The following is a 12,265-nucleotide window of genomic DNA, read 5'->3' as shown; positions in this document are numbered from 1 at the left end:
TTTAAGATACACACACAGATACATATACTATACACAAATTCATTGCCGGCTACCTCAAAGCGTGCTGGCCTTTAAGTGAAAGCTGCTTACAAAATGGCCGCAAGGTTGGCAAGCCGCTTAACTTGCATAATCCAAATATCTGTCAGAACGCACAGAGACACTTGACCCTTTTTTCCTCGACGTTTGATGGCTGGCTTAGTCGAAATTGGAATGCGTGTTCAACTGCTGTATAGTAGTCGCACAAAAAAACCCAAACCAGGGCACGCAATTGCTTGTTAGGTCATAAAAATTCAATGCCAAAAACGTATACCCCAACCAATCTTTGATAGAGCTGTAAGAATTGGCTGGGTTCGCCACGACTTTGATTGTGTGGTGGTAGTTTTAAAGACTGGTTTTTATCACACAATGCCATAAAACTTGTTTAAATTCCTGAGCTTCAATCACTCTCCCTTACTTAGGGGCTGCAACCCGAAACTTTTTCGTTCCGCTGCAGTTATAATTCCCAAATAGTTTGCGAAAGCTTTAACCACTTCTTGCCGGCAGCGAACCACGAAAAGACAACCTTGTGCAGTGACAGTATCGCTAACAATGAAGTTATAGCCGAGTTGCGATTATTGCCAACCAACTCGCCCAGTCTGCCGGCACCCTTCGGGGCTGTGCCAACGCTGAGGCAATTTTTTTAGGCTCGAAAGAGCTAACTTAATAATATATTTCAAAAGCGAAAACACAAATAATTTCCCATTAAAACCTACAAGTAGTACGAATAGCTATATCACGTTTTTCAGAATAGGTCAAAAGGAAACTATAGCCAGATATATACGTATAATCTCTGACCAAGCTATGCCCGTAGCTGTTGGCCGTTGTTGCTCCTTTGGCTCAACTCTGCTGTGCATGGAAACAAGTTTCTGCCTAAAATTCGAAAGTAGTTAACTATATCAGAAAGAAATTATATGTAGAAAGATTGAGAATATTGAAGTCCGAAAGTGTAAATCCAATTATTATTCAGCTGGTAGAAATGCTGCCTTACCCGTAACTGGCTGGAATTTTAAAAATCTTTTAGACTCTACCTATTCCTAGTGTACGGTTTTATATATTATTGAAAATGTTATTTACATTTGAAAGAGACTATAAATCCTAAAAGCAAATTCTCAGCACGCCCGCTCACGTTGTTCATCTCGCTTTTTAAGTTTTTTTCTCTTTTTTGCAGTGGAAGTGCTCGAGATTTGTTCCAAGGAGGAGTAACCAGTCGAGGTCGAGTCCCGACTGGTGAGATAAGTCTTAAGTGGCTTGCGCTTCAGCCAGAAGCGTATGACAAACTTTAGTTCGGCCTTCATGGCCACCATGGGGGGTATCTATAAAAGAAATATTGTTTGGTTTAGTTCTTCAAGGAGAACGGTTTGAAAACAGACCTTCTCCTTCACAGCAATACGTTGGACATGCCACAAAAATTCGGCAATGCCAATAAGAAACGAGATCACCAGGCCCACAATGAGCACCACAAAGAGACCGCCCACAGAATCCATATCGAATTGTCCATCGTCGACAACGGAGTCGCCGGCATCGCAATTGCTCTCATTGCTGTTGAACCATTTGTTGCGCAGATTATAGAGCACGCCCTGTTCGCTCAGTTTCAGGATACCAACACTCAGATTGGATCGAAATTCGGCGTCTGCGGAGTGGAGAAGGTGTTCAGATAGATCCTTATATATCAATCGAAAACTCACTTAAGGGTACTGCAATGCCATAGTGCTTCTCGCCGAAACTCTCGCCTATTTGGGTAAGTTCGCAGTTTCGTTGCACGTAGTATTGCAAGTTGGTGGTCTCCATGAGAAAGGCGTAGCTGCCACGACTGAGCTTGACACGATCGACGCCCTCCTCATTATTCTTCGTAAAGGCATCGGGTTTTACGCTCAGCATTTTGTTCCAAGCCATGCGATTCTCTGTGTCATTGGACTCGGAGAAATACACGGAGGTAGCACCTCCGCGGACTGTGCCGAACTGCACCTTATTCTGGTCGACCAGATCGTGCAGATTGGTAATGGCGCCGGTCATCTTAGACGAGGTGATGAAGGCGGCCAACTTGGCTATGTAGGTCTGGGAGATGAGCAGCGCGAATATCCACCAGAAAGCTGTAAGCAGGCGCATTGGAAAAGCTCGGGGCAACATATCGCAGCCCTGGTTCAGTATTGAGCCAAAGACTAACCATACAGCATTGCGTAGATGCCAAATATTCTCACGTTCCTCCTCCTGCTGCTCATTAAGCACAGGCGGCTCCCACTCATTCGCATCCATGCGTCCGACCAACACCAAAGCCATCGACGTAATCATCATAACAACCATTACATAGACCCACACGTCGAAGCCGTAGGGGTTGAGAAAGGCATAGATGTCCACCGGAGGAGGTGGTTCCTTATACGACAAAATACTTATGCCCAACTGCATGAATGGCACCGTAAAGTCCACGACCGAACGACGTGCCTGCGTGATGGTCAAATCGCAGATTCCGATCTGTGCATTCTGGGGAAGGTTTCGAAATAGTATGCGATTAACTCTTTGCCTAGGGACACTACAAGTATACTTACATTATCAATTAGCTGCCTGATGATGCCGTCCCACTCATCAGTTGCCGCATCGTAGCTGCCATACTTATTGTCGGGCACAGGTTCGAAAACGAAATCGAAGCCGCACTCCTCGGCCAACTTGTAAATCAAATCCACCGCGTAGCCCTCAAATCGCTCATTGCCCTCAAAATGCTCGCCTTCCGGCTCCTCGCTATAAGTTGCCAAACAAAATATCTAAGTAATTGCTTTTATTAATAAATCGCCACACACTCACCGCCAGCTGAAGTACGGTCTTCCCACACGAGTAGCCACTGTATATCGGACGGGCTTCTGCGAGAAATCCTCTTTCCTTTCCAAAAGTCGCTGCTTAACCGCCTGCGTGGAATTTTCTCGAAGGATATCAAAGTCCACCAATTGATATTCTTTGTTCCAGACATGTGTCACGCGGTCGATGAGTGGATTGTAGACCTCAATATTAAAGTCATCGCGCTGGCCCTCCTCATTAATCTGCAAGCGTTGGGTCTTATATGGTGGCTTTACCTGCTTTCTGGGCAGCTGCAAAGGACATTATTAAAAGAATCCATAGCTGATGTCACAGAGCTTACTTCCTTCATTTGCTGAACTATAAGCGGACCGGGCTGCCAAAACCCACGCCCACAGCCGTATTGAGGAGTGTAGAAGGCTGTCCGCTCAACGACTTGAACTAAAGAATTATAATACAAGACGACCGCATCGTAGAGAAGTTGACTGCGCAGCGAAGGAAACTAGGAATGGAAAACTAGATTAATCAAACCTTAAATAGCTTAGCGCTCACGACATGCTCACGAATATCACGAATGCCAAACTACTGGGTGAATAGGTCTTCATGCAAACGGTCGTGAGTGCATCGTGATCGCTAGCTTCACAGATCTGAGTGGCAACTTACCTTGTTCTCTTCGTCACCTCCAAACACATCGGTCTCATCATGCACTGGAGGGGGTATATAGGTGCGGAGTCTCATAGCAGCGACTGCAACGGTGAACTCCCGGGAATAAAACCGATCGATGCCACTGATATGCGTGTCTAAATCGCTCAGAAAAAGATGCTAAAACGCAATTAACAAATTTTTGGAGTAAATATTAACAATTAGGCCCGTATTTACAGAAAAGACGTTAAAATAGATGAACAAAATGTCGATTACTTTTTTGCAACAAAGTTAATTATTCCAAAAGAAAGAAACATCAAGGTCTCGTGTTAACAAAGATAAATCCCATAAAGCTATACCTGTCCATAGCAACTTTAAATTTAAAAATAACCCTACAACATTTACGATATCATTCTCCCAGCTATAAACTATGCCAAACAATTAAAAAAATAGTACGTTATACTAGGCATATAAGTTAACACTTGGCTCTTGGCTCTTGTACTCAGGCAAGAGCTGAGTGAGCTGCCAAAAGCCAACCATCGCCACTTAACAGAATCAACAGCAGAAAGGACAGAAATATTTCGGTCGAATTCTGCAGCACTACCACTAGCCGTGAGACTCTGCGGTTAGTCCCGGGTCTGAATATAAATATAGTCTTAACTTGTATCCATGCAAGAAAGTGCCCTTATAAATATTTGTACACCTAATAAATATTTGTAATACTAGTAATTTACTCCTATTATAGTAATAGGATATAATAAATATTTGTAATACTAGTAATTTACTCCTATTATAGTATCTTTAAGTCAATATAAGTATCACCCTGGCCTTCTATTAATTAGATTTAAAGAATTCTAAGACAAAAGATGTAAGTTAATTATTGGACCGAAAAGGTAAATATAAAATATATTTTTCTAGAACATACTACTAATATTTTTGGTCAAGTTTTGTTGGAACCAAGTGCTTCTTCCATAAATAAACGAATTCATTTCCTATTTTATACCCTTTATCCATTTATAGGTTTTTGAAAATAATGTAACAGAAAGAAAATAAATCCAAACCCTCGAAATCGGGCAAGACTTAGTGTAATGCCTTTTCTATAAAACTGTCTACAATTTGGAGTAATTTTTGACTTATAAAACTTACATTGAAGGCGCCCGTCATATTGAAAGGAACGGAGGCATTTATCACATCCGTCAATATATCGCTGGGGCAGTCGAGCAGCACGTATCTCTCGCGGGCATTATTGATGCGCTTCCAGAGTATACGATAGTCGTCACCTCGCTGGAATTCCTGCAACTTGAGGCCGTTCTTATGCAGCTGCTTCCAGGCGAGAACGTGCTGTAGCCGCGCCAGATCTAAAAAAAAACTAATAGCATCTAACTTTTCCCCTCGTTTTTGCACCTTTAAGACTTACGCGAGTTCCGTTCATAAGCGATGGTGAACGACTTCCAATCGAAGTCCTTGTTGCTCAAAATATCAAAGAGCGCCGTGGAGAGCAACAGCTCGGTGGGTGCCACGTTTACAGTCAGCTGATGATTGACACGTTCTCGAGCCGTTTGTTGTGGATGCCAATCGTATTGTAAATGTGGAATGCCCGATATGTTGCAGAGCACCTCGACAATGTCTACAAGAGACATGCAAATATTTAGAAGAGAGCGCAAAAGCAACACAGAAGTGGGGCCTCTTTGTATATTTTTGTTTAAATTGTCCCGCCAAGAGATGTAAACAAACGACGAAGCGGCTGAACAAAACAAGCAAACAGGAGCATTTATTTATTGGCACTAATTCAAAAAGCTCGCTCAAGTGTTTCATTTGCCACATGGTGGAGAGAAAAAATATACATTTGTTTATTTACTGCGAACAATATTTTGACCTCAATGTTTGCTCGTTGCAGATTTGTTGATGCCTAACAAGTGTGTGTGTGTGTGTGTGTGTGCGTCGTTGTGTGTGTTGGGGAGATCATTAACGAGGTTAGTGTTGGCATTAAATTTTGCACTTCCTATAGCTCTAGCAGACGCGATATAACAACAACAGGTTCCATGTTAAATATTTGATGACGCCAGGCATATGATTTTCGTAATTTTTTTGTTTTTTGTTTAAAAATAAGCTAAAAGTTTCAACAAAAACTCACCGCTGCTCGTCTTTGAACTTGGGCCAAAAATAGCGGCAACACCATTTCCAATCAAATCACAAGCTAAACACATTTGTTAAACACATGTACACATATACTCGGATATATGTTTGGGAATGTCAACTACTATATGTTCACTTACTCATATCCTGCAGCAACATGCTATCATCTATGCTCACAAAATGCTTAACGGCCAGCAGCTTGATGTCGAAATTCAAAGCATTTACCTCCTCAATGGCCTGATCAAAAGCCATTGCCAAATCGAACTCGCTGCCAAAGAAAATGGCGCCTAATCGCCACAAGCAATCATTAGTTGCTCACTAGTTCACCAATGGTTAAATAAATTACCAACTTTAACCCACAACTCGTCATTATTTTTCGCCGCTGCTGACCACATCAGCGCAGACAGCATCAGAAATTTTACTACAATCATGACCAATACTTGGGCCTTTCGTCAACTTCTAAAAGCATGCGCCATTACTCAAATTTTTATATAATTCAGTAACAAAAACACTTTAAGTAGCTAGAAATAAACAACAACAAGAAATGGCCAATCCCACGAACAAATCTAAAATTCCATGCGCCGAAAAACGCGACGCGCGAAATTTGTGTACGCAGCTCTTGACGCGAAAACCGACTGACTGAAAATGCTGGGGAAATGGCTGTTTGGAAAAGTGCTGCCCCTACGATCGCCGTGCGAGAGAGCTGCTTTTTTTAGGCCACTAACTGATGACAAAAGTGGGGCTGGGAACGGGGCCAAAAGTCATTTGTTTTATGGACAACAAAAAGTGGCAACAATAAAGACCATCCAGACTAGGCCATGAGCTACGGCAGGCAAGAAGCCAAATGGAAATGCATATAGCCGCCGAAATTAAATGAAAACACCCACACTGATCGAAGTAGGGTATGTTCAGAGCATAAATCTAGACACTCAAAAAACTATATGTGAATATATATATTATGTAGATTCTTTCTAAAAAGTGGAGCTACAGTATAGAGAACATTAAATTTTTTAATGAAAAGTAGAGGAAATTCATTTAGCAAAAGAAAAATAAATTTTTGAACTATATGCTATTGGCATTTAGAATGTCTAGTCGTTACACAGGCTAACATTTTGCAGATTTCGCTATAGATTCTGCTTAAGAAGAACTTTCGAAAACATATTTGATAGCAATGATAAGAAGTGTAAACTCATATAGCTCATGAAGAACGAGTTTGTAGTTTCGTTTACTCATCACTCTTAAAGTCTGATAAGACAAGCAAATAATTTGTTTACTAACCTTTAGAGCCATGGTTCAGTGGAGTGGATAAAGTTTTTTAAATCCAAATAGAGCACACCTATTTAGCTCATGAAGTAAATTATTTCGTTCTCTTTCCTCTCATGGCATTTCAAATACTAAACTATAATAATCTCAGACCAATCAAGTTATGAAAAATATTTTCAAATTGATTTATTGTAATAGAACAAATTTTTTTTTAGAAGTCAAAATGCCTTTTGACAAATCTCGAAATTTCAAGAATTAATTTAAGAATTATAGTTGCTTTAAATAATACCCTGAAAACAAGTTAAGAAACAATGAACAAGCCTTTTATATTTATTAATTGTATTATAGTTATATTAAAAACCCATAACAATGCTATTTAAAATTATAGTAATTCTTCACAGTCAGTAGCACTGAGAGATGCAGCTGATTAATATTTTTGATGCGTTAATGTTCCATAATGCTGAGAACAGCATGTTATACAGCTCCACAATATCGAACTATAAAGAATGTTCCAACCAAAATTTATAAACATATTAATATGTCGTAACTGAACCGACTAAGTTTTACTACAATTTATTAAATCTTTACATATCCTTTCCAAAAAATAAAAATTCCATTCCAAAAGCAGTTTAAAACTGCCTTTCAACTTTCAAAAACATGTTCCAGAAAAGAGCTTTTAAAGTGAAATTTGATAACTCTTTGCAAAATATGTTTATTTCCTGTTGCACTTTCCTCAGCAGAACCAAATTATATTTAATTCAATATTTGATTACAATCGAAAAAACAATGTTTTTACCCGATTTTGGAGTGTTTCGAAAGTGTTTCAGAGATATTTTACAGAAATTATGTTTAAATAAGGAAGGTAGATTAAATAATTGTCACAATTTTCTGTTAGCGATTCTTTTTATTGGCTCATGCCATAAAATGTTCACTGTACCACACACATATCCCACATGTGGAAATCATTAGCTTTAACACTTAATATGCTCAACTGATTATTGCCGCTTTTCAAAGATTTTATTGCAACTTAAGCAAAAAATATAAACATATACTTAGAGGAAAATAGTTATTAGCCAATAACTGTTTAGCTTGCCGTCTTGCTGCGACTTTTTTCCTTTGAGGAGCGTCTCGAGGCTGATGAACGTCGCGAAGACTTCCCACTGCCCCCACTGCTCGATATACGCATCGGCTTGCGTCGCACCCAAAATTTGAGGGCAAATATGAATTCAGCCTTTAGGGCCTGCCATGGCGTTACACGCTCCTCGACCGCCACATGCTGCACATTCCAGAGAAACTCAACCACACCTATGAGGAGGCCAATGAGAACGCCGCCAGCCAGCACCAAGAACACGCCGCCCAACTCGATAATGGATAACTCATCACCGTCCAGCTCATGTACCGCTTCACAGGTGACATTATGGTTTTTCCACCACTTGTTCTTCATCTTATACAATTCGCCCTTTTCGCTCAGCTGCAGTATGGAGACGCTTAGGTTGGTGCGATAGTCGGCGCCTGTAATGTTGCCCTTTTAGCGATTGTTTGTTGATTGTTGTCTGGATTAAAATTTACCTAAAGGAACCGCCAAACCGTAGTGCTTCTCACCGATCTGACTGCCAATCTCGTGCAGATCGCAATTGCGCTCCACATTATAGGAGAGGCTGGTGGTTTCCATGAGGAAAGCATATTTGCCCTTCTCCTTGCGCACTCGAGCCACGCCCTCCTTGTTGTTGCTGGTGAATGCTGAGGGCTTGAAGCCCTTCATTTGATTCCAAGCGCGCTGATAGTCGGTGTCATTAGACTCGGAAAAGAATAGCGAAGTGCTGCCGCCGTTCATGCTGCCAAACTTGACCTCATCCTGTTCGATGAGATCCTGCAGATCCTTAATTGTGCTCTGCCACTTGTTGCTGGTCAAGAAGGCAGCCAGATTGGCCGTATAGGTGCTGAGCATCATCAAGGCAAAGAACCACCACATGCCCGTTAAGATACGCATATGTGGACCCCTAAAGAGAAAAGGCTAGACAGATGCATTTTCCCGGTCAAAGCGTTCAAAGGAGCAGTCACCGACCTGGGCAATATATCACAGCCCTGCTGCATAATGGAGCCCACCATCAGCCAAGAGGAGTTGTTCACATTCCATATATTCTCCAATTCATCGGGATCGGGTATAGCTGGATTGGGGGGCGTCCATTCGCGATACGAAAGCCTAAGAGCACAGTTGTAAAGTGGAGTATACAAGTATTTGCTTTCCCAACACTCACCTAGCTATGAACACAAAAGCCAAAGTCATCACAAGCTGTGCAAAGATCACATACATCCAGACTTCTGATGCAAAGGGCATCAGGAATGCAAACGGATCTTTCGGCGCCGGCGGACTCTTATAATGCAATATGCTGATGCCCAGCTGCATAAATGGCACCGTAAAGTCCACATAGGAACGACGTAGCTGTGTGATTGTCAAGTCGCAGACTCCAATTTGTGCATGCTGGGAACGCAGATCAGATGAGCCCAGAACTCAACATACATGACTTGACTCACGTGATCTATTAGCTTACGAATAATCCCATCCCACTGTCTAGTCTCTGGATTGTATTTGCCATTACCATTCACAATCATAAACTCGTAGTCGAACTCCATCAGCTCGGACAATTTTGCTATCAGATCCACAGCGTAGCCCTCAAACTTTTCCTGCCCGCGATAATTCTCGTGATCCGCCCTGATGGGAAATTAGTGACCATATGAAATATGTTCGTGTCGATGTTAATTGATGTTACCAACTTCATCATAAAATAGGGTTCTTCGAAATGTGTAACGACTGTGTAGACCTTACGTTGCACAGAAAAATCCTGTGCAGTTGAAGGGCTCTTCAGTTCGGCACTCACTCGTATGGGTTTTATGCCATCATCAGGGGTCCACACCAATAAGGGTTCATTCACAGTTGGCTTATAGATCTCCAAATTGAACTGAGTGCGTTGTCCAAACTCGTCCAGGCGCATATTTTCTGTCTTAAACCGTGGCTCGACATCATCCTCTGATATAGTTTTCATTTCTTCGACTATATAACGACCCGGTGCCCAAGGACTGACGCTCCCATAGCCCAGACCACAGTACTTATGGGGTGCATAGTATTGCGGCATAGCCACAATCACGTTACGTGCAGAGTTTGCCAAAAGCACAACCGCGTCGTACATAAGTAAGGGCAACATGGTCTGATTTCCCAAAATTTCCTGTCAAGTCGCAAATAAAATGAGGTAGAGTGCATTTTTCTAAAGCATACCACTTCACAACTCACATCGATTTTGCTAATACGCGTCTTTTTCCGATCATATGGATTGGGATCAACAGTCTTTAAGCGCACCGAGGTTATATTTGCTTTGAAGTCCTCATTATAAATGTCCTTCAGACCGGAGCTGTGCGTGTCCAGATGTGTGAGGAACCAATTCTGCAAACACATAAACATCGCTTAACATAAAAAAAGAGGGTCAACTATTGCTATCTAAACTCACCCTAAATGGACCCTGCAGCTTGAAATCGAGCGATATCTGTAATAATTCCTTCAAGGTCTGTGGCTCACAATCCATTATTATGCGATGTTCATGAAAAGTCTCTGCCGCTTCCTTCCACAAAACCCGATAGTCCTCGGCGTAATCAGCCAAATTTCGCAGCTTCACATAATCGCTATTAAGCGCATGAATGTTCATGAGATCCTGCAGGCGGGCCAGTCCTTCGAAGCATGATATTTATGAGATTAGTTAAGTTGCATTACATCTTACAAATCTAAGTCATTTTTCCAGCTTCATTGCTCATACAAAGCAAGTATAAAAGCTAAAGTCTGGTGGTTTTGTGCAAAACAGTTATAGAAGTTTGAAAAATTAAAATTGAAATGTTTTTCGATCGATCATACGTTCTTTGGGATTCGACCTCACGTAAAGGGAGGTCAATTTTGAAATACACTTGTCCTGCGTACTCATACAAGGCATCTTCGAACAATAGTTCTGCAGTTCTTATAGTACCCTTTACCCTTTCTCAATTTTGCCAATTTTTTTAAATTTCTATAATTAATCTACACACAGGACTTTAATTTTTCCACTTGCTTGTTATTAACCACCACAAGAAGTAAGAGACTGAGCTCATTGGAACTGTCCGGATCTCACTCGACAGATAGAAACTGAAGACTCCCGAACACATATTCTGTTTTTACCCGGCTCTAAAATAGTTGGAGAATCTTCTAATAAGAGAAGCTAAGTCGGTTTTTACCAGATGCGTTCTGGGAAGTAACTATCTTTAACTAAAGCTAATAATTGATAAAAGACTTCCCTTGGGAATAAACCAATTGTAGCGATCAGAGACCAATATACCACCTCCGTACTGATTAGTTATTTGTATATATGGTTCACTTACCTTCTGGTGTTTCATAGACCAATGTAAAGGTGCGCCATTCATAGTTGGTCTTGACTATTTCGAAATAGGCACGCGACAAGACCGTGAGGGTGGGCGCCACATTCACAGACATCTGATGGTTCAAGTGCTCCTGACGCGTAGCCTCCAATTTCCAATCGAACTCAATATGTGGAATGCCGGTTGTGTTCGCTATTTGCGCTACAATATCTACAAAGAGACCACACAACCACACACAGCACAACACATGTTTTCAACACTAAAACACCCCGAAAAATTCAAATATGCGTCCACATACCACTAGATGCCTTTGAACTTGGTCCGAAAATAGCCGCAACGCCATTGGAAATCAATTCACAGGCTAAACAACACAGAAGACAATTTGTTAGCTATAGCTATAAATCTGAGCTACATATACGAGTATACTTATGTACGTGTATACTCGAAGTACGTACTTATTTGTTGTAACAGAAAGCTGTCGGTGGTGGGCATGAAACGCTTGATGGTCGTGAAACGCAGCTCAAAGAACTTTAGATTGTTTACCTCGTGGAAGGCATGATCGAAGCTCCACTCGATTTCCTTTTCGTTCTCATAAAAAATCGCACCTGAGACCACACACACATACATATGTGTATGTATATTAATTTATTTATACATACAAGTATATAACGATTTGTTGTTGTTTACGCACCAACTTTAACTTCCGTTCTGCCATCGTTGCCAGACACCAGCGTTGATTTTAGGCATAAAAATACATAAATATGCCAGAGATTGAAATGCATTTTGGTTTTTCCTCCTAATTTCTAACACTCTAATCGAATTTTCTAAAAGCGTCGGCCATTTTTATTTGACTTAATTTTTAGCTACCAATTATTATACACACACACACGCACACACATTACGTAAAATTTAAATGAAAATGTTGTGTCTATTTTTTCTTCTATTTTTTGCCTTTGCCCCGAGCGATCGTAGCATCCAGTCTTGGAGCGCTCAGCACGCACACTGA

The 12,265-nt window shown here is 41.2% G+C and overlaps 1 protein-coding gene and 1 non-coding gene across 2 annotated transcripts; one reads left to right on the top strand and one right to left on the bottom strand.

The window, feature by feature from the left end:
• The first annotated feature begins 559 nt into the window (after positions 1-559).
• On the top strand, positions 560-695 carry LOC115628630. The gene has a single exon (XR_003995820.1). It is a non-coding gene; the product is annotated as a U4 spliceosomal RNA (small nuclear RNA).
• Positions 696-1,148: 453 nt separating this feature from the next.
• LOC115628614 lies at positions 1,149-11,824 on the bottom strand. Its single transcript, XM_030524798.1, has 23 exons — positions 11,715-11,824; positions 11,558-11,620; positions 11,263-11,469; positions 10,368-10,585; positions 10,154-10,303; positions 9,640-10,088; positions 9,400-9,577; positions 9,123-9,346; positions 8,930-9,067; positions 8,434-8,864; positions 7,958-8,376; positions 5,948-6,047; positions 5,742-5,888; positions 5,600-5,662; positions 4,883-5,092; positions 4,612-4,823; positions 3,487-3,645; positions 3,167-3,325; positions 2,836-3,116; positions 2,583-2,772; positions 1,725-2,517; positions 1,410-1,669; positions 1,149-1,352 (listed from the first exon to the last, which is right to left on the bottom strand). The coding sequence occupies exons 1-23, from the start codon at positions 11,749-11,751 to the stop codon at positions 1,149-1,151; spliced, it is 5,292 nt and encodes a 1,763-aa protein (XP_030380658.1). The 5' UTR covers positions 11,752-11,824.
• Between the last annotated feature and the right edge of the window lie 441 nt (positions 11,825-12,265).

Source organism: Scaptodrosophila lebanonensis, unplaced genomic scaffold (assembly GCF_003285725.1).
Source record: "Scaptodrosophila lebanonensis strain 11010-0011.00,11010-0021.00 unplaced genomic scaffold, SlebRS2 tig00000118-arrow-arrow-pilon, whole genome shotgun sequence".
Taxonomy (NCBI): domain Eukaryota; kingdom Metazoa; phylum Arthropoda; class Insecta; order Diptera; family Drosophilidae; genus Scaptodrosophila; species Scaptodrosophila lebanonensis.
This window is presented reverse-complemented; position numbering and strand designations above follow the sequence as displayed.

Coding starts and splice junctions, on each gene's coding strand:
- LOC115628614 (XM_030524798.1), bottom strand. CDS start 11,751: ATGCCCACCACCGACAGCTTTCTGTTACAACAAATAA. Junction 9,347..9,399: donor TTCGTAAGCTAATAGATCAC/GTGAGTCAAGTC, acceptor CTGCGTTCCCAG/CATGCACAAATTGGAGTCTG. Junction 8,377..8,433: donor CGGTTTGGCGGTTCCTTTAG/GTAAATTTTAAT, acceptor GCAACATTACAG/GCGCCGACTATCGCACCAAC.